Genomic DNA, 20,223 nt, shown 5'->3' on the forward strand with positions numbered 1-20,223 from the left:
GCCCTAAATTGCTTCTAATTTATTTATATGCTTTGACTCACAAATTCCACATAGCAAAATAATAATTGCGTAATGCATGAAACGTGTATATCAAGCTAACTCTGTCAAGCTAACTCTGTTGCCCATAGGCCTGCTCATTTTGCCGTCCACAGAGGTCATTGTGCATGATTTGATGAAACTCCCTCATTGATTTGTAATTTGATTAAGCCCTTGTACTGAGTAGCCTATTCTTGGCTTTTAATGAAATTATATCATATTCTTTTGCCTTTCATTTCATCGCTCTTCCCCTCTCCATTTCGATACAAGAATACGAAAACCAGCCTCCAAATTCCTTTTGTCTTTCAAGGTTGTAGAGAATGAAACAAACACATCAACAAATATTACAAGTTTACAACCCCACTTTTACATTATTTTTTCCTCCCAATACATCCCCACAGGGCCACAAGCACCTATCACACCTATTGCAACTTATCGAAAGATATTAGCTCTGTAGTTTTACGAGTAACGGAAATGGGCATTGTTTTTTTATTTACCAAATAATACAAGTCTCAAAATCTAGTGGTACTAAATAACGAGATGTCAAACTCGCCATACCCGCCTTCGCTGTGACATTAAACTCATGCCTGGCACATGCAGTCCGGAGCAGGATACGTGTATATGGACTGCTTAGGCTTTCTAATCCTGATTTGTCCTTGCCTGTTTTCGTGCCCTTTTACCACCGACTGCTGGAATTCCGACCAGCTAAGGGTTTTGTTTAGGAAGAGTTGCCCCAATAGTGGCATACTCGGCCTGATGGTCTTCAAGTTCTCGTAAGTTCGGTGCCCTACCTGTTGACATTAATTTCTTTTTCGTCAGCATTCTATGAGTTGCAGAACATTATGATATGGAGAGCATGTGAAAACATATCTACAGTGCACCAAATTGCAGTGAACATCTCGTGCCTTCGTGTAAGGATGGGTGCTCAAAGACATTATGCAGGTGAGTGACTACCCTCACAAGTTGAAAGTACCAGCCATGGCAACAGGAATATATGACATCATAGAACTGATTAAAAAAATTTATTTGGAAGTCTTACCAGTGCATTGTGCATGTTTCCTGGGGAAGCAGATATGAAGATGTCACTGTGCATGCTAACGTAGTAATCAACTGCTGCTAACAGAGAAGCCTTTCCTTTGATTTGGGCCCGTTCTTCTGAAGAAGCAAGGCTCTTTTTATCTTCCATAAGTGGAAACACTTTTCGCAAAGTAGCAATCCTAGCTTCCCCACCGTATACCTGAAGAAAACAAAACGAAATTGCAAATTAGACCTATGGTAACCAGAAACATTAGATTTGAATTTCCTAACTGATATTTGCCAATTCACTGGATGAGACTTGGCTGACATGAGTTGGATATAAGGAACACTAATAACCTTGTGGGAAGCAAGATAGAGGCGGGTATTGTTGTCAAATCCTAAAGCCGCAAGAAGCAATCCAATCTCTTCTGGAGTTAATGGACAACGCCCCTGACTCCTCAGCTCCTCGTCCGTGAACTGGGAGTTAAGGACTCTTCCCTGCCAGATCACTTGTCGGTATTTGGCCAGAGCCAATTTTTCGGCTTTTCCACCTCCAAAATCACAGGCTGAATGGGCTGCCATATCCTGCAGAACGAAAAATAAATCCAGAACATAATTTCCATATTGCAAACACAAAATTTTCATACTTTTCAACAGTTACAAATTAATTGTAAGTTGTTAAAGTGGCACATAATGTGTTACAAATACAATCTGTCCATTGTTTGTGTACCGCAGAACATAAAATACTGCAAGTTAGACATCAATTGTTTACATATAGCAGTTCCATCCACCAGCAATGCCAGAATTTACTGTGCACGACACAAATTTTGGGGAAAAATAAAGGAGTCAATCTAAATGGATGTGAATAAAATTATGAGGGGCAAACCTTATCAAACCGTAGATGCAGCACAACAAATTTCCCTGCCCCTTGCTTGTCATTCACATTAGGCATCTCCTGCAAGTAATTGGAACTAGCTCCCCCACTTTTGCTAGAAGGATATCTAAGACGGCTGACCAGAGCATCTCCAAGAGCTCTAATATGAGGGACAAACTCTAATGCTTGAAAGTTGACCTTACAGCGTAGTCGTTGGATGTCCATAGGCAAGTTGTCAAATGTCAGGCGGTGCGAGAATGGGGCAATAGCTGCTATTCCATAACTGAACCACATACAATTCGGCATATACGAAATTTAAGATATGAAGCCATAGTTTTCCATTGACTTCAACAGCTACTAAAGGTCTGAAAATTAAACAAGAAGAACACTATAATTTAAGCCAACAAGTTCAGGTGATACTGACCTCTGAACTAGGGGCAATACATTCTCTAGATACCAGTTTGCTGAAGCATGGACAGGTGCTGTCTTAACTCTCGTAGCTCGGATGGCCGTTGCATAGTACTCCCTTGTGCTCCACGAGAAATCAGAAGGGAGCTCTTTAACTATTCTAATATCATCCTTCAATACATTAATGAAATGATCAACATCAAATATATCCATGAAGGAGCTGCAGAGAAAAGAACCGGCAGAAGAATAAGTACCAATAAGGATTCAAGAGATAAAGACATGTATAATGCAAATATAAATCAACGTTTGCTTCTACAAATACCTTGAATCTCGCCATACAGGATTCACTTCAAGGTACGGGATCACAAGGGTTGCATTCAGTATTTTAGCAACTGCTACTGCATCACATATCTACAAATAAAATAATTTTAAGAACTAGCCAGGTGGTTATACACAACTTTGAAACAGATACACGTTGGATGAATTACAAACTTTTAAGACCTACCCCCATCCTCTGCTGGTTCAGTCCTCCATCAAGAAAAACTTGGATAAATCCCTCAGAGTTTTCCGGTAATGCTGCATGAGATAAAAGAATCAATTGCGAAAAAGTAGCACTTAACATTGTAAAACACATTAGTTCTGCAATCTACAGTAAAACTACTTTAGATACAGAGACATAACCAAAGTAACACTGTTTTCCGTAAACACTCACAAGGGGCAATTGATGATTCTGCACAAGGTTTCCATGATTCGTTAGCCAATGGTGTCCATAGATCCGAGAGTTCCCCTTCTGACTACACAAGGTAAAGATTTTTTTTTTTTTTAATCTTTTCAGTTTAATTTTATGCGTACAAATCAGTCAAACTAATAAGCTCTTACTCACAGTTTGGCGTTGTAAAGCACTCTTGAGAAGGCGTAGGTGCTTAGATTTTGGAACATTCCACTCCTGAAAAGTCGACTTCGTCATCACATCAAGCCCCTAAAAGAAAAGCAGTATTTAAATGATCCTGATCTTTGCAACAGGTGGGAAATGCACTTATATATCACTAAGGGCACACATATCTACTTGCACAAACATCGCGTAACAATTGATGGGCGCCTCGGCATTTCATTTTTGTGACATTTTAAGGTCCTTACTATTCTTACAAGTACAAACAATGTGTTCATGATCCCAAGCATACAAAACAATTTCCATCTTAACCTCGCTTGGCGCCATTCACCGGTCCCAAAATTTCTAGCGGAGTTAATCAAATTTCATCAATGTAACAACTTTTTAATTCAGCTTAGTGCCTAACCCAACAAGTATAAGCGTTATTTGGAGTAGTTCCGATATCATAAGACCGACTCATGCTCTAGCTCTAGCATGTATGCCTTAATTGCTATGATAATCTTTGTTCCTCAGTTTGTCGGTGATCGAATTTACAAGAAAAATGGCAGCAGCAAACAAATCAAAGCAAAAAACTGCATGCAACCCCTCTAAGAAAAAGAAATTACCGTGTTGTACAGCATTAGTAAATTGAACAATAACCAAAACCACTAGAAAAGGCCAGAAAATCCCTACCGAGTACGTGGAAGGAGAATTATAATCCAAGGAAAACAGGTAATTAAATAAGAGGAAGAAACATACCGAGTACATGGAAGGAGAAGCATGGCCCAACGGACTGAACAAAGTGGGCAAGAAAACTGGGAGGAGAAGGAGCAGAAGAGCACCGAGAGCTCCTCCTCTGGGAGAAAACTGAAACTGGACCACCATTGTTCCAAAACTTCAATCTGAAAACTAAAATCTGGGTTTTGCTCTGCACTGGAAACTACAAAGACCCAGAAACAAGACGGAGACCGAGACCGAGACCGAGACCGAGACCGAGGGAATAACGCAACTATAAATGTAGCGGCCTACAAAGCAGACGGGAGAGCGAGCGAGAGAGTAAAGGCACTTTGACAGGACACCTGGACTGCTTGCTTTGTAGTTTGGATTGATTATGTAAAGCGTGTCACTCTCAGAGATAAAAGAGCTTTTTTTATTTTTTTTTATTTTTTTATTTTTTTTATGCGAACAAAAAAAAAAACTAATGAAAATAACTCGAAAATTTTAAGTTTTAACAAAAATGACAAAATAAAGGATAAAGTAAATAGTACCATGATTGACTTTTTAGTGTAAAAATGTAATTTTTTATTAAAGTAAACAGTACCAGAAACATTTCGTTAAAGTTCCCAAAAAAAAAAAAAATATGCAAAACATATTCTCTATTTTGTTGACGTGACTTAATTGTGGCTTAAAGTAAACACATTGTCTCCATTGCTTTCCAAAATAAAAAAAAACCCCAAGGGCGGTTTGTGGTTACCTTCCAATTTATATTTTTAATACAAATATATAAACAAAAACCCTAAATTTCCTTTTTTCTGTAAAAACACAATAAAAAAATTAACATACAAAGATTAATTGTCACACACATAAACATGTGACAAGATATTAGCATTAATTGTAGGACTCATCTATTTTTCTTTCCTTCGTTTTTTTTAGGGGGAGACAGTGATGAGTGGGAGGATAATTGCAGTCTACAAGGTTTGCAAATTGGAGCATTGGGTTCGGCTTCTGGGTAAGTATCTCTATGACTCTTTCATACTTTTTTTAGGGTATCCCTATGACTCTATGTACTTGATGGAATAAGATCTTATCCAAATCTTTTTTGTGAAGGATCGCGAAAATTACTTTATCTAACATCTTACAGTTAAAAATTATTTTTATTTTTTTATTTAAAATTAAATACAAACAATACTTGATAAAAAGTAATTGAACGATGTCCGATAAACGGACAAGATAAAACTACAAAAGAGATCAGAAGAGATTCTCATCCGTCCTTAATAGATTGGCTTTTGGTGCTCCAGCCAGGCAGCACCGACACTACAGTCAGTTAGTAACTGTTCAAATTTTACATGGAATGGACCTGGGAATTACATCACATGGGATGTTTCGGCTCTGCACACCCTGCGGGAAAAAGGCCTCTTCTTTTATATAATTTATATCTGTTCTTCCAATCCAACGGCTTTGTGTATGTTATTTCTGCATGTTATAGGTATATAGAATAGAATGATCCTTCTAACCTATATTGGAAGGATTAATTTCGTTTAGTACTACAGTTAACAATATTTCTCTGCATTTATAGGTAAGAATTTTTAGATTTGAATATTTGGAGTGACGGGATCAGATCCATTAGTATATAATATATCTTTGTATAAAAAAAAGAAAAAGAAAAATTCACAAAGTGGAATTGAATCCCTCCAAACAAAATGTGCAATTTGTGGTGGCTCAGAGATGCTTCGCTCAATTGTTCTTGTTTTCTAGCATTTTGGTATTTGGATATTCTCCAATGTCCAAATTTGCAAACCTCCCAATCTTATTGAACATAGCCATAACGGGAACTAGGGTAAGGTGGTTGCTTTTGCTTGTGCCTGCTGTTGGAGCAACAAGAAATGAATGCTGATTTTCTCCATTCCTCCCCCTGACCCCAAACCTCATCTTCTTACATTATTGTGTTTGGAAAGCGTTGCGGTCACCCGGCCCACAAAAAGAGATTTTTTAGTGTATTAGACATACGATCCGGTATAATAAGTGTAAGGCACAAAGCCCAGTACAATACAAGTTTAATAATAGTATTTTGGTATTTTTATTTACGGCTCCTAAAACTTTATTTTAATTTCACTTTGCCCCTTGTAACTCAAAAATTACCACTTTACTTCTTAAAATTCATAATTCGTCTCACTTTGGCATGTGGACTCTCTCTTCTTCCTAAAACTTATTGGTTGCCTCCTGAAACACATATAGGACTCAACACCCAATACGACTATGTCATGTATGCAATAAATTTGATTATAAATCTTCATTATGCGTTAAATCCAACAATCAGAGAATATTAAGTTTAAAAGAAAAAAATAAAAATAAATTGATTAGTCTGGTGCACCTAAATCAACACATACATAAGAAATTAATAGATCTAAGGCAACGTGGAGTGCACTTTGAGTTTTACAAAGACAACCTTCAGGTTTTAGGGAGCAAAATGAAATCAAAATCGAGTTTCAGAGGCAAAGCAGAGCAAATTTTGAGTTTCAATGAATAAAGTAGCAACTTTTGAGTTATAAAAAGTAAAGTAAAATTAAAATAGACTTCCAAGGAATGTGCTAAAAATAAGCCTTTTTTGAAATTGGTTTTTGGATACAAGTGATGTTGTAAACTTTTGATTGTTGCCACTAAATAGCGAATGAGGTTGTCATACTACCACTCATAACGAAGGAGTATATTCTCTTCCTTTTTTTATTCCCTCTCATTCCCTCTCCTCCTATTTGAATGGTCACGCTTAAGCCACGTCAACATCTTATATTAATTTTTTATAAAAAAAAAAAAAAGACAAAATAAAGAATGTGAGAGGAGGAGATAGAAGGGGATGAAAAGAGAATGAGAGAATCCTAATCACTTACTCGTGTAATCTAGGGTGTGCTTTTGTAACTTCACTGACCATATGGTGGTGAACATATTTGAAACACCTTAACCCGCTGGAGGCCTCAAAACCATCCATTACTTTAATACTCTATTTAGTCGGATGCCCACCCTAGCAGACTTGACATATTGTAAACGAGTGGTGCTATCCACAACCAGTTTTTACATCTCACACCCGCTTTTGAGTTTCTAACGATCGAATCGAATGAATTAAAAAAGATTAAGGGACGGAACTTAATAAGGATGTATAAAAAATAGAGAAAGCGTTAAAACTATTGTAATGTAAAGACAAAATGATTGAATTGTAACTGGCCTAACTCACATTTGAAAATTCTACACTAAGGAAGTTTCATGAGGGAGTTTTTAAGACCGCATTCGAAAAAATGATCTAAGACAATGGACCTAAGAATAATGAGGTTTAACTTACAACCCCCAAAACCACTTAATCTTGGTGGTGGTAATGGTTTCAATGATGTCTGCCATCACCAAGATGAAGATCTAATATGGATGTTGTTGCGCTCTGGGTTATCCTGCACCATCTTCTACTTGGTCGTCGTCGGCAAATTTGACGATATTCAGTGATGTTGTTGATATGGTGCCATTATGAGAATCGTTGATATCACGTTCATACTTGGGACCAGTACCTCAATTTAACATTGTTATATGACGTTAATCTTTAAGTTCACATTATACGTATCGCTCCGTGTATTGTATTGTTTTTAAATTGCTCATATCATACTTCAATTTTTCCTTTCGCATAAAAGGGGACTAGCTAATGGCTTGCCTACGGTGGTCTATCATTTTAGAAGCCGAGAATACTTACAAAGACATTTCATTAGCGTCAGGAATCGAAACGTATACAGTACCTTAATTTAATGCTTAATGTTCCCACCCACGTTTACTTTGGACAGGGCTAAGCCCATGTTGGGCCCAATTTAGTTGAGATAAGGCCAAGGCCACCTGAATATTGTGAAAATAAAATAAAATAAATATAAAAACAAAAAAAAAAAAAAACAAAAAAAACAAAAAAGAGAGGCTGCATCTAACGAAGCAAACGTATTTTACACAAGAAGAAGAGGAAGAAGAAGAGAGCTCAGAAAATTGTTGTTCGGAATTCAGACAGAAGAGCGGAGATAACCCCATAAATCCACAAGCTGGGAAATATGGATCTCAGCCAGGTGAGTTGACTCGTTTCTTCAATTTCTTGCTTACTATTTCCGATTTTAGTTGCTCCAGTTTCTCGGATTTGTGGGCCATTCGTTGCTGGGTTTAATGTTGGGATTGAAAGGGTTTTTGGATTATTACTGGATCTGGCTTATGTGTTTTGCGTTCTTGTTTGGTTGCTGAGAAAATAATGGAAAATGATTAGAATATTAGCTAACATTTCATTTGGAAATTTCCATGGTAGATCTGGATTTCAGATTTTCTTTAGGTGGATGTTTTTGTTGATATGTTTTGAGCTTAGTAATTCGTTTGGTTGAGTAGAAAATTGTGGAAAGGGAGAGGAAATTGAGTATCATTCATTAATGAGGCCTTGAATCGCTACAATTTATACTAAATTTTATTTTTCGTAAAGATCCGTATCGTGCTTGCTGCTTAGAGGAGGTCTAGCATTGTGCAGGGACTTAATTCTAATCTGCTGTATAATCGGCAGCTAAATCTAATTTTCGAATAGGAAAGGTTTTATTGAAGGGAAACAAAAAATAGGAAGAGGGCTTTTGTTGTTATGTCACCCGAAGAAAGAGTTCAATTTCAGAGTGTAATATGTCGCAAGAGGATTGAGTTTCTTATCAAAGGTGTTACATTATTTGCCCTTAGCAGAAAATAGATAATAATATGAGTGCGACTTTGAATGTGAAAACTTCCCTTTAATTTTGGCCCTTTCCGGTGAACTTGGGGACTCGTTATGTTGTGGTTGAAAGTAAGATGGTGTTGTTTTGAACTCGGGGACCCATTATGTTGTAACCATTTTTCATTTTTGTTTCCGTTTAGCTAATTCTACTCTACTTTCATGTGCAGCCACAAGGGGAAAACTATGCCAACCCGAAGACATGTTTCTTCCACGTTCTTTTCAAGGTCTAGTATCTATAGTTTTCTTGTTTACCGTTTCTTATAAACGAAGATTGTCATTTAAATGTGGTGCCTCCTTCACTAAGTAACATTATGTTCCTTCTCTTTCACAGGCTGGAGCATTGGCTTTTTACATACTTTCTGCCCTCTTTTTTGATAACTTTGTCATCATTTTTGTTGTGACTGTTCTTCTTTCTGCCCTTGATTTCTGGGTAGTTAAGAATGTTAGTGGACGCATCTTAGTTGGGTTGAGGTGGTGGAATGAGATAAATGATCTTGGTGAGAGTGTGTGGAAATTTGAATGCCTTGACCAAGAGGTTAGTATTACCATCACAAAAATCTGTATTATCGTTTTCTCTTCCCTTTGTTACTAAGCTCAATGATATAAGAGTGTTTACTGTTGACTCTGTTACCACCTGACTATCATCCAAGCTGATCCTTACTTGTATGTCCTTAGTCATTGGCCCGGATGAACAAAAAGGATTCATGGCTCTTCTGGTGGACACTTTACATCACGGTAAGCAAATAAGCTTCAATATAACAAGTGGTGCAGCACCAATTTTCGTTTGTACGATTTTTCATAAAGATTTATACTGATAAATTATATGCATTAGGTTATAAAAGTAGATATTAAAAGCATTGTGTTACTTGTGTGTTCTACAAGAAGCTGGATGGATCTACTTGGAGTTGAAGATGATATGAATAGAATTGAAACTGAAAAAGTATTTTTAAAATATATATAGCAAGGTCCACTGTGCATGTATGTAAAAGTGCACATAGTTGTGAACTGTTTTATTTTGACGTCTCAAGTTGCTGTTTTACATTTTTGGGCAGGCTGTTGCATGGATTGTGCTTGGAATATTTTCTCTAATAAAGTTTCAGGCAGATTATCTCCTCGTCGTAGGAGTGTGTTTGACCCTTAGCATTGCGAATATTGTTGGCTTTACCAAATGCCGGAAAGGTATGGAAGCATTGATTTGATTTTGTTGATAGATATATGGAAATATAGGATATTTTTCTGTGTTTTGTGTCGCAGGATGGATAGGGTTTAAAAACTATTGGGACAGATTACACGAAAACCATTTTACATGAAGTGCATGTTATGCTGGACGCATATCATGTAGCATATTACAGTGGTTGGATCGGATTCTACTTATGTTGGGGCGATCTTAATTGATGATAATTGATAAACCAACAAATTTGGAACCACAAAACCCAAACATAAAACTCAAGAATGTGGAAAACTCACAAATAAGACAGAACCCTAAAAGTTTGCTTTTATACCCAAAACATATGAACGGTCTGTATAAATAAGTAGATGATATTGTACTATAGCTATTAAGCTCTCATTCTTGCAGGTAACACGCATGTTACTCATCACCTACAACTGTTAGATTGGAATAGTTCCATATTTGAAGATAGATTCACTAGTTGGCTTTCCTTTTTCTTTCTCCCCGTAGTTTTTGATGGGATAATTTGTTTTCATATTCTTGGTTAATAACACTTTGATTTTGCTTCCAGACGCGAAAAAGCAGATCCAACAGTTTGCCTCCCAGACCATTGCATCCCGGTTCTCGTCTACAATACAATCAGCATTCAGTGTCGTCTGAGTCACGCATGCAGGAAGATAGGAATATTTTGGAACAAATGAACTTGTGTAAGAGCGTGTACATGATCCACCATATTGACCGGCAATATCCTTGCTTCTTTTTGAGCTTTTGTAGGGATACAAAGACTGCATATTAAAGGTTTTGTATTGAATGTTTGATATATACATTGATTCAAAATTTTACATAACTTTACCTTTTTTAATCAGAGTTTGTATGATAAAACTCTGTCCAATGACCCAATACTGATAATTTCGTTTTTTGTTTTTTAATTTTTTTTTATTAAACAATAGATTTGTTAGATTAGCCACTGACGGGATTAAAACTTACGCCGTCATACAAGGGTTCAACACCTTTTCACCATTGTGATAAAAGGGTCGCTTGATAATTTCGTTGATTCTTTTATCATTCTACTTCTGGCGAGGGGGATTTAAATTGACATGTTTGTATGTCTTTGAATTTGCTAGAGCCCTCCTCTCTCCAAAACTACTTGTTTGGTCCTTGTATTCTCAATGAAATGAATCGTTTTTGGAAGCAAAAGGCCTATGCGGGTCTTGCCTCTTGACTGGTAAATTCCGCGCGGAGCAGTAAATTCTATCGAGGAGATGGTGTGTATAAGCTGTTTGCGTTTACGCTTCACAGGTTCTTTTTCTTCCGACTTTCCTCTCGCAAAGTGACTGCAGGTATAACGACCAGCTTTCCCGGAGTTGATTCTTATCCACTATAAAATAGCCAAGCCTTTCAAACCGAAATGTGTCCAATGTTTAGGTATAGAGTGATCTTTTAGACCTAATCAAAGCAATGAACCGACTGATAATACAAGTTATTTTCAGCTCATAAAATAGTGCAAGTCAGGGAAGAGATCCAAAAGCCCCAATTAAGGTTAAACCTAGAAGATTGAGAAGCCCAATACCCAATTAAGGATATACCTGAGTGCTAAAGTGGATCGCTCACTAGCCTAGTTTGACTAAGCAACATAATGTACTTTCTGACCCCAAAAGACACGTGGGAAGACTGATAACTTTATAGCCCAAAGTTTTAGGAGTAGGCCTACTCAGACACTAATCAGACCACGTGTCAATCACCAATCTAAAGCAAAACTCTAGGACGGGACATAAAGGTGGTTCGCCCACTGTTTAGAATGACATTTTTGATAAATCAAGGCTAAGCTGGTTGCTTGGTACGTATTGATCTAGAAAGACGTGCCCTAACTGAGCAAGCATCACTTCACGCGCCGAATGTCGACTGATGGTTAAAGAAAGTTCCAACCTGCTAGTCGATGCATGTGACACATTAAATGCTAGAAATGTAAGAGTTTTTTTTTTTTTTTTTTTTTTATGGTTCATGGAGGGCCTATATAAAGAGGTGGGAACCTCTTGTAAGGTGGTTGGATGACTAAAGAGAGAAAGATAAGTTTTTAGCTGAACACTATTTGTAACCTTTAAAATGAGTACAACTTGAGCAACACAATGAATGTAGTCCAGTTTGAGAAGTGAACCACTTAACTCTTGAGTCTTTAATTTCAATTTCAATTCCAACCTACTAAGGGATTATTATTTTAAGTGCGTTAACCAATAAATTTTGAGCGTTTGACACCGACATCGGACTAAAACTATAAAGCCTAAACCCTTCAAGATGATTTTGCATTCAAAACAACCAATCTTGTCAATAAGTTGTAGAAAATTGAATAGAAGCGAGATTTTTCAAACCACACCAAATGGTCACGCCCGAGATCACTTTGTAAACACAACCGAAGCAATTAGTACTATTTTCTTTCCTTATTTGAGATTTGAGAAGTCTTATGTTTGGGATGATTCACTCATGCTCCTCTACTGGTTTTCTTGTTCCTTATCACATTGATGGTTCGGGGAGGAAAGAGAACCAAAACAAAAACAATAAAAGAGTAGCAGGAGAGTAGGGTGCTGTGGTATTTGGATCTAGGGGCCATACTGGGTCAAATACTGGGAGATCCAATTGATGGTTTGGGGAGGAAACGATAGATTTCCTTGAAGGAAGAAAGAACGATACAACTGAGAAGCAGCCAGCTGCAACTAAATCACAAAAAAGTACACCAACAACACAATCTGGTGGTCTCGAGGAAAACAGAAGCGAAGCAGCTCTAGAATCCGATACCAGAAACCTCAACAGGTGAAAAGAATTATACATCAAACAAAGATACAATACTAGTGCAAGTACACGGAAATGCAACATCAGGAATCCACCACGCATCTAAGTTAACAATTCATGTCAGCAGTTTCCCAGTCTTGTATCAACACATGAGTAACAAACGCAGAAAGCAGAAAATTTATCGATCACCACAGGTAAACAAAAAGTTTCTACCTAATGATAAAGAGTAGGTCACTAAAATAATTTCCCTTTTGAACTTACAGATGCCAACATCTCACATCAAACCGAAACATGACCCATGAGCCCAGATACTTCATAATTATGCTACATTATAATTCAAAAAACAACAGAAAGGAATTCAACAAACAGTTTAACATAATTCAAAAATCAAGCTCACCACAAATGGTCTCCTAACAGAAACTCTGAGAATATTGTAATCTCTAATAACCTCTGCAGAATGCAATTTACCATAATCTGTAATAAGTCTTGAACCCCACAATAGTTGGTTTACAGTTTAGGGATCAAACAAATATAAGTAGAATTTTGTGCCAGTACCGATTATTCAATTATCATCAACCTCTTAACAAACTCGCATCAAATCTACTCAAACAAATAATCATGAAACAAGGCTGTGGAAAATTCATGTTGAGCAGGACTTACCTCTACCACAATCAAACACAGCTTTCCTATCTTCATCCTTCTGAAAAGATCTCTACAGCATTTATCAGCAGTTTCCAATCTCTTCATTCACAAATCAGGTCAGTCAATTTAAATTCCGCTCCTTCTATTATTAAGTTGTTGCTGGAATAGGAATTTACATTTATTGATCATTAACTATACCACATTATTTCATATATGTTAACATATAAGAATAGGGAACTCGTACAGTTACTACTTAACATGCTAGAACAACTGTATTGCCCTTTTGTAATTCACTCATCACTGGGACAAGATTCGAGAAACTGTCTTATTTTCAGTCGTTCGTCTGTTGTAAGTTGAGGATCATCACCAGTCATCCTCTTCCGTATGGTCGCACTAGCACTGTTAGGATCCTCTCAATAACCTGCACGAGAAGCTCAGCCAATGAGAAGAAAATTGGTGAGACCTGAACAATTAAAATCCGTTCATGCGATCTAAGTTTCTAATCCCACAAGTAAGCAGCAAATTTATAAAACTTCCTTTCCAATTTCCCTGAAACATATCTGGCATTATTTAACAAAGAAGGAAAGATATCTAGCATATTCTTGATGCCCAGCGGACAAATTGCTTCCTTATACAAAAAAATTATGTGCGGACAAAATTGTCCAAAACAAAGCCCTGAAGGGCATTATATCTTAAAATTTTACCGTTTTCTTCTTACCTCCAATAGGCAAAAGAACCTCAAGATTGTTTTATAAAGGAATATATATTTATATTTTCCCTTTAGATTATTTAATTATGTACAAAGACTCAAAGCTGAACCTTACATGAACATAATTGTTGACATGGCCATCCTTGTTGGGAGAGGTGAAAGGCTCATGCTTATTGTGCGTCCATCCACCATCAATAATGTATTTATATTCATATCGTCCTTCCTGTAAAGCATAAGTTCATTTTAATAAGCTGGTCGATGAATAAAACATTCAAAGTTTGAATGCTATGAAAGCCAATGCTGAACCTGAAAGACCAAACATAAGCAAATTTTTTATTCAGAAAAATCCTCACCAGCAATTTCCTCTTGAGAAACCATGAACCCTGTTCGTCATTAAACTCTAAAGGAATCCTCTGGACAAGCATCACAAGCGAAAGTCACAGATTGAATGAACACAAACCGTAAAATATGTATCAGTATCACTATCAGCAGAATTCCAACAGTTGAAATTATAAGATCTTAAGCATTCAAAATCACTATGTTTCATTTATCCTCAATAAACATAGAAGTAAAATGGAAAACTTCTTGGCCATTGCTCAAAGAAGAAGCAACTACTTTTTCACCGCACTATTCAAGTCAACAGCAGTTCTGTTCTTATGATGTTTGAACAAAAACTTCATTATGTCTATGCTTTTTCATGTCCAATCCCATATAATCTTCTTCAACATCTTGATGATATGTATTGATAATTATTCAAATTTAATGGATTGCTTGCTCAAATCGAACCAAAGTTTTATGCACAGGCACATAATAGATTGATAAGAACATCATGAGCCATCACTGGCTCTCCTGTCATCAGGTCACCAACTTCCTTGACCTTCCCGCACAGAACAATCAATCAATCTAATGTATGTGCACCACAATGACATATTATGTCTTGTGGTGACCCAAGATGAGTTTAATCGTAACATCTGTATCCTATCTAATAAGCCGCGACTTGGACCTTTACAAATAGGGATTAAATTCTTTTACTAGGACATGCAAATCTGCTTTGAACAATATGTTGCAACAGCTCTACTTGTTTCTAGGTCATTTGGAGAACCACATGCTTTCTTAAGGTGCGAGCATCTCTATACATGATTATATACATATACTCTTCTTATAAGACTAATCTTCCCCATCATCTCTATCACATTATCTTGAAAAATGAGCATCGGAAAAGCAATACCCAAGAGTCAGTCCAAAACAGTCCATACCATACTACGCATTTAGAGATAGAAAGCACTATACATTAAAACCACAATTTGAGGCTATAGCAAGAATAGAAGTCTGCCGCTAAGGTTGAAATAAAAAAGATTACTACCTGATCCCATCCAATATCAAGTCCAGAGATTTCCACTGTAGAGCAATTATCACCTCCCCAAGTCAACGTGACAACCTTTTTTGTCATGCCTGTAAGCTTTATACAAGAAGATATGTGACATGTGGATTTTTAATAACTTCCTCTTTACATAACAAAAGAAGACAGATATCAGATCAAATGAACTTAAACTGTTTCAGAGATAGATGGAGATGGTAAATTAGCGAAAAATCTAAAGTCTCGGTGCTAATTGTTAAAAAAATTCTTTGGGTGGCAAATGCACATAACCTGAAAGTCCGGGTGGCTTGTGCAAATTTCAATAAAAAAACAGAAGAAAGGGAAACTATCCACCTTCAGTAATTCATATTACTAATGAATTCAAGCATTAATAAATGAAAACAATCACCAGCATGCATTTACCACCTGGCAATTTTGGCAAGATTTTTTCATTAAGGAATGGATCTATTACTGTGTTGCGGTTGAATACTAATCTAATTTCTAAACTTTCTATTCAATAGATAGTCACCATGCACCCTGAAACTTTTACAATATCATCATATTTTCAAGTTGAAAATTGATACATGTGAAAAACTGGTAACATGTAAAGACGACTTAAGCAATTATTTATATAAAATAGCATTAAAGAAAAAAATACTCACAATATCTGCAGTAGCATTTTTTATAGCATCCAGTTTTGGGAAGCACGGGCGTTTTCTCTACATTAAATCCATAGAAAGATACTTCTGAGACGTTATGAAGTTCCAGATTAATTCATGCAGTACAGCGGCTTAGCTGTCATATCATTCATTCGAACCTTCTGAATTTTTTTTCTTCTGAAATAGCAATGTCTTACAACTACATAAAACTCATTAATGATTTTAAAGCTTGACATGCAAGGTTCTCTCAAAGATTTGTGAATACAAAACTAAACTTCTAGGATTTTTCATTTTCACTAAATAAAATGCACTGGAGCTCTTTTACCAAAAAGATATGTTGTATTGAATTATTGATAAATTCCACATCAGAATGAGTAAAAAAAAAGGTTACCATAAGTAAATTGACAGCATCTGTAAGTTTGTATCCCAGTACCCAGAACATGTAAGCCAACTGCCATCATAACAACATTCAAGAACAACGTTAAAACGAGATAACCAACACACCAGACTGATCTGTGTAATGGACAATTCAATAAGTATATATGAAATGAAAGACAATGCAAGCTGTATATTAAAAAAATTGATGTTACTAACAGTTCTCATTGTTTTTTCTTACTTTCAAAGACTTATTTGGATATGCATTTATTTGTGTATGCCTGTCTATTGTTGCTGGCTTCATATGATTTAAATGATTTTCTAACAAATTTACTAAATTCTTGACTGTGTAGGTTAAATGTTTCGCATTTAACATTAAAATAATACCACATCTCCCCCTTCATAGGGAATTACTAATGAGTGTGTTTCCCAGACCTGGCAGACAACTGAAAAAATTTCTTCGCAGGATTGGAAGCATCTGTCAAGAGGGCTCAAAAACTGCCCGGTCTGTGGATGGTCTAAAGAATAAAGAAAATTTTTAGCTGCAGGGATATATGAGACCCCATGCGGAAAACACACGTTACATGGGTTCACTACAATACAAGAAACTAAAATACTCCCACATTTTCTCCTTGTCTAAACAGTATGAGCTTTCCCTTGTACGTAATCTACTAACATATGTTTTGGCTTTGACAAAAAACTATTCCTACGTTTTAGGTTAATTTACTAAAACCTTTCCCCCTTGTTCATTTTCCCTGGTACACTTACTAATAGTAAACCTTGGACGTCAAACAGGTTCATTTTAATTTGTATTGAACTAAATACAATTGCATTAATTCTGGCTGAAAAAAAAAAAAAAAGCCACAAAGTACTAAACACAAACATAAATGGTCATGGATGAAAATACGCATACCAAAAGCACAAACGCATAACACTATTTTATAAGTAATTAAGAAATTGACAGGCGGGTGGGTGAGCTTCCATGTGAATGGTTAAATCCATTAGTTCCATAAGGTGTCTGCTATTTTACGCAAACATTGGGAAGAATAACATTATTTTTAAATACACCATTAACAACATACCACAGCTGCAGGAGCCCTTCCAAGTCCAGCAGTGCAATGCACAGTAAGTGACACCTCCATTTTGATTTATGGCGTTATATAATTTGCTAAGGACAACAGGAAGCCGGAGACGTAAATCATATGAATCAAAGTCCCTGCAACATCAAACATTACCCGGCTGAATATACGAAGCAACTATGTATGTATTGTGTCATGTGTGCTAATGTACATGCTCATCCAGACAGACTCTTCCCCAGAGAGGGACAGAGAAGGACAGACAGATCGAATAATTAGTAAATTTCTAATGAAAAAAAACTGTATGTGAAAGTTCATAAGCTGGTTATTGATATTGCTCTCCAAACAACTAAAAAGATCATTCGATATGATTGGTATAGATAGAATTGGGAAATAGAAACTTAAGTTAACTGCTTCTACTTTTCAGTAATGAGAGACAAACTATCATGCTTCAATGTCAGAAATTCATCCAGAAAACGAACAACAATAAGAGAAACACCAACAATTTTCAAATAACTGACCTTATTTCAGCACGCAAGTGTTCAATGTCATCAAATGTTTTGACATACTCTTGAATGGCACCAATGTCAACACTAAAATATCTGGAAGTTTTAATTAAGGAAATTATAGTTTAATTTTCCTCTAAATAAACTTAAATTGTGACAGTTGCCTCAAATGGCCAACACATTACAAATATTACCTCATGCCTAATGAAGTGAATCAAGTGAATTTTTTTCCAGTAATGAGTTTATGGCAAAAGAAACCTTCGAAGACAAAATATTCAGGATACTCCAAATCTGAATCTTGTTGCAAGCAAAATATAGTCTTCACGCCGATGCTTCGAAGTTTGTCAACATCTTTAGGAGTCTGGTTATAAGTAAAACGAAATACTCGGTCTAGGAAACTTTAACAATGGATAAAAGTTGTTACTATGACCAGTTATAAAAACAATGATCACCTGTAGGCAAGACCCCACAATCAAGTCTGGAAGTATGAAGTTGTAGTTTATACCTAGCTCATGCCTATAGGTCAAGACTGCATCAAGATTATATGAGAAATTGTTAGCTATAATGACAGAAACAAAGTAACAATAAAAATGTAACACCGAAAGAAATCAATCTAAATTCTAAACACTGTGCACACCCTCCAAACCAGATTCCAACACTGAAAAATCCTACAATTTCATATCTCGTTTCTCAGTATATCGAGCCATTCCTATGAAAACTTTAAGCATTTTAACTTACCAGCACCCATGGCTTCTGTCATGTTATTACTATATATCTCAGACTTTTCCTCTTTCGCTTCAGCACCACTTGTCTCAGCACTAGAGGTGGAACCAGAAATTGCCTACAGAATCACACCAAGTAGCATGATCGACAACAGATACTAAGACAACATGTCTCACAAATTGAACAACTAATTGAATGAAGGCATGCATACTGCTCATCCACAATTACCCTACAGAAAAACACATAGATCCACAGAAACTACTTAACATAATTGGGCCATCACAGTCAAATGATATTGTGCCAAAAGACTTATATCCTATCATGTACTATGTCACCCATTGATGCTTATCAATGAGCATAATTCATACCCTACCAAGTACTACGTCATTACTAGGAGATACAAATTATGGTCCAAAGGCTTATTAATATCTTAGCGCGTCAACAATGAATCCATTATCCACTTCTCCTAAACCATGACAATTTACCACTGACTTTAGAAGCTTAAACCAGTAACACCAGGCTGTTAACTACACTTTCATTTCAAATTATCTTCTGAGAAACACCGAACCCTGAATTCGGAAAATGATACAGCTGAAGTAATTTCAATTACAAATGACACAAAATGCATTCATAACTGCTTCCATCTCCCAGACTTAATTTTCATTAACACAAGAAAAAAATAGAGAGAAAAACTACCCAAAACAGAAACCAACCCAATAAAATAAAAAAAAGACAAGTTTATAAGATCCAAGCATGAAAAAATCACAGAAGCTTTCAAAAATTCTTAATTTACCTTGACGGCCATGCTTCCGGGTAGATCGATGCAGCTCATTGTTCCCTGCACTTGAGTGAGAGAAGTTGGTAAAATCTGCAAAACATTCCGTACCACGCCTGCATACGCAGATTATATGTAATGGGGGAGAAAGATGATCATACCAGAGTTGCGATAGAGAAGGAAGGCCTCCTGGGACTGCTTCCGAAGCTCCGGAGAGGCAAAACAGAGGATCTGAAATTTGGAAAAAATTGAAATGAAAAAAGATTCATTAATCGGTGAATGTTTATGGAATATGTGTGTAGGGAAATGGATGAGAGACCCTGTGAGATTCTGGAGACAGTTCATCTCTGATCACAGCAATAAAAAAGATAGATCTTCTTTCGATCTTAGAGAGAGAGAGAAGGGACAGAGAGCTCAGTGTTCCAACTGACGACATATTGTTGTGTTTGGGTTTATATAGATGTTTGCTTGGCGGAAGGAAAAGGGCGAGAGTGCCCTTTTTGGAGATTCTCAAAAGTGTACTGTCTGAAAATCAATTCTGCATTCAATTGAAAATTTAAGAGATTTTAATAGATTTATAAATTTAAGAAATTTAAAGGAGTTTGATTGCTTTATAGAGATTTCATAAAAAATTTTGATTCAATTCCCTCGAAATCTCAGGGAGATGAGAGATTTGTGAATGCTTAAATTGCATTGGGAAATCTCTTCAGTTCTCTCAAATTCTTAAACTTTTTACAATTCTTTAAAATAAATTCCTAATTAAATACATC

At 36.3% G+C, this 20,223-nt stretch overlaps 3 protein-coding genes across 4 annotated transcripts; 1 reads left to right on the top strand and 2 right to left on the bottom strand.

The window, feature by feature from the left end:
• Positions 1 to 308: 308 nt before the first annotated feature.
• LOC103954173 (O-fucosyltransferase 39) lies at positions 309 to 4,271 on the bottom strand. Of its 2 annotated transcripts, none has more exons than XM_009365977.3 (10): positions 3,963 to 4,271; positions 3,219 to 3,281; positions 3,048 to 3,129; positions 2,841 to 2,911; positions 2,658 to 2,746; positions 2,352 to 2,555; positions 1,940 to 2,210; positions 1,411 to 1,638; positions 1,076 to 1,273; positions 309 to 827 (listed from the first exon to the last, which is right to left on the bottom strand). In XM_009365977.3, the coding sequence occupies exons 1-10, from the start codon at positions 4,086 to 4,088 to the stop codon at positions 618 to 620; spliced, it is 1,542 nt and encodes a 513-aa protein (XP_009364252.1). In that variant the 5' UTR covers positions 4,089 to 4,271; the 3' UTR covers positions 309 to 617. The 2 variants fall into 2 exon arrangements, with proteins under 2 accessions (XP_009364252.1, XP_009364251.1); XM_009365976.3 differs by having other exon boundaries at positions 3,219 to 3,314; positions 3,963 to 4,269.
• Positions 4,272 to 7,846: 3,575 nt separating this feature from the next.
• On the top strand, positions 7,847 to 10,694 carry LOC103954174 (Golgi apparatus membrane protein-like protein ECHIDNA). Its single transcript, XM_009365978.3, has 6 exons — positions 7,847 to 8,005; positions 8,847 to 8,903; positions 9,011 to 9,214; positions 9,355 to 9,414; positions 9,732 to 9,858; positions 10,419 to 10,694. Exons 1-6 carry the CDS (start codon positions 7,991 to 7,993, stop codon positions 10,505 to 10,507), a joined length of 552 nt encoding a protein of 183 aa, XP_009364253.1. The 5' UTR covers positions 7,847 to 7,990; the 3' UTR covers positions 10,508 to 10,694.
• Positions 10,695 to 13,394: 2,700 nt separating this feature from the next.
• LOC103954175 (phosphoglucan phosphatase DSP4, amyloplastic) lies at positions 13,395 to 19,908 on the bottom strand. The gene is given in 15 exon segments (XM_009365980.2): positions 13,395 to 13,694; positions 14,098 to 14,205; positions 14,336 to 14,395; positions 15,346 to 15,441; positions 16,002 to 16,058; positions 16,390 to 16,449; positions 17,456 to 17,497; positions 17,499 to 17,589; positions 17,971 to 18,051; positions 18,240 to 18,316; positions 18,408 to 18,484; positions 18,694 to 18,796; positions 19,472 to 19,516; positions 19,615 to 19,684; positions 19,773 to 19,908. Coding segments are annotated over 15 exon segments (1,044 nt in total). The 5' UTR covers positions 19,799 to 19,908; the 3' UTR covers positions 13,395 to 13,643.
• Positions 19,909 to 20,223: the final 315 nt, after the last annotated feature.

Source organism: the organism of the source record quoted next, unplaced genomic scaffold, assembly GCF_019419815.1.
Source record: "Pyrus x bretschneideri cultivar Hongxiangsu unplaced genomic scaffold, Pyrus_bretschneideri_v1 Contig86, whole genome shotgun sequence".
Classification (NCBI taxonomy): Eukaryota; Viridiplantae; Streptophyta; class Magnoliopsida; order Rosales; family Rosaceae; genus Pyrus; species Pyrus x bretschneideri.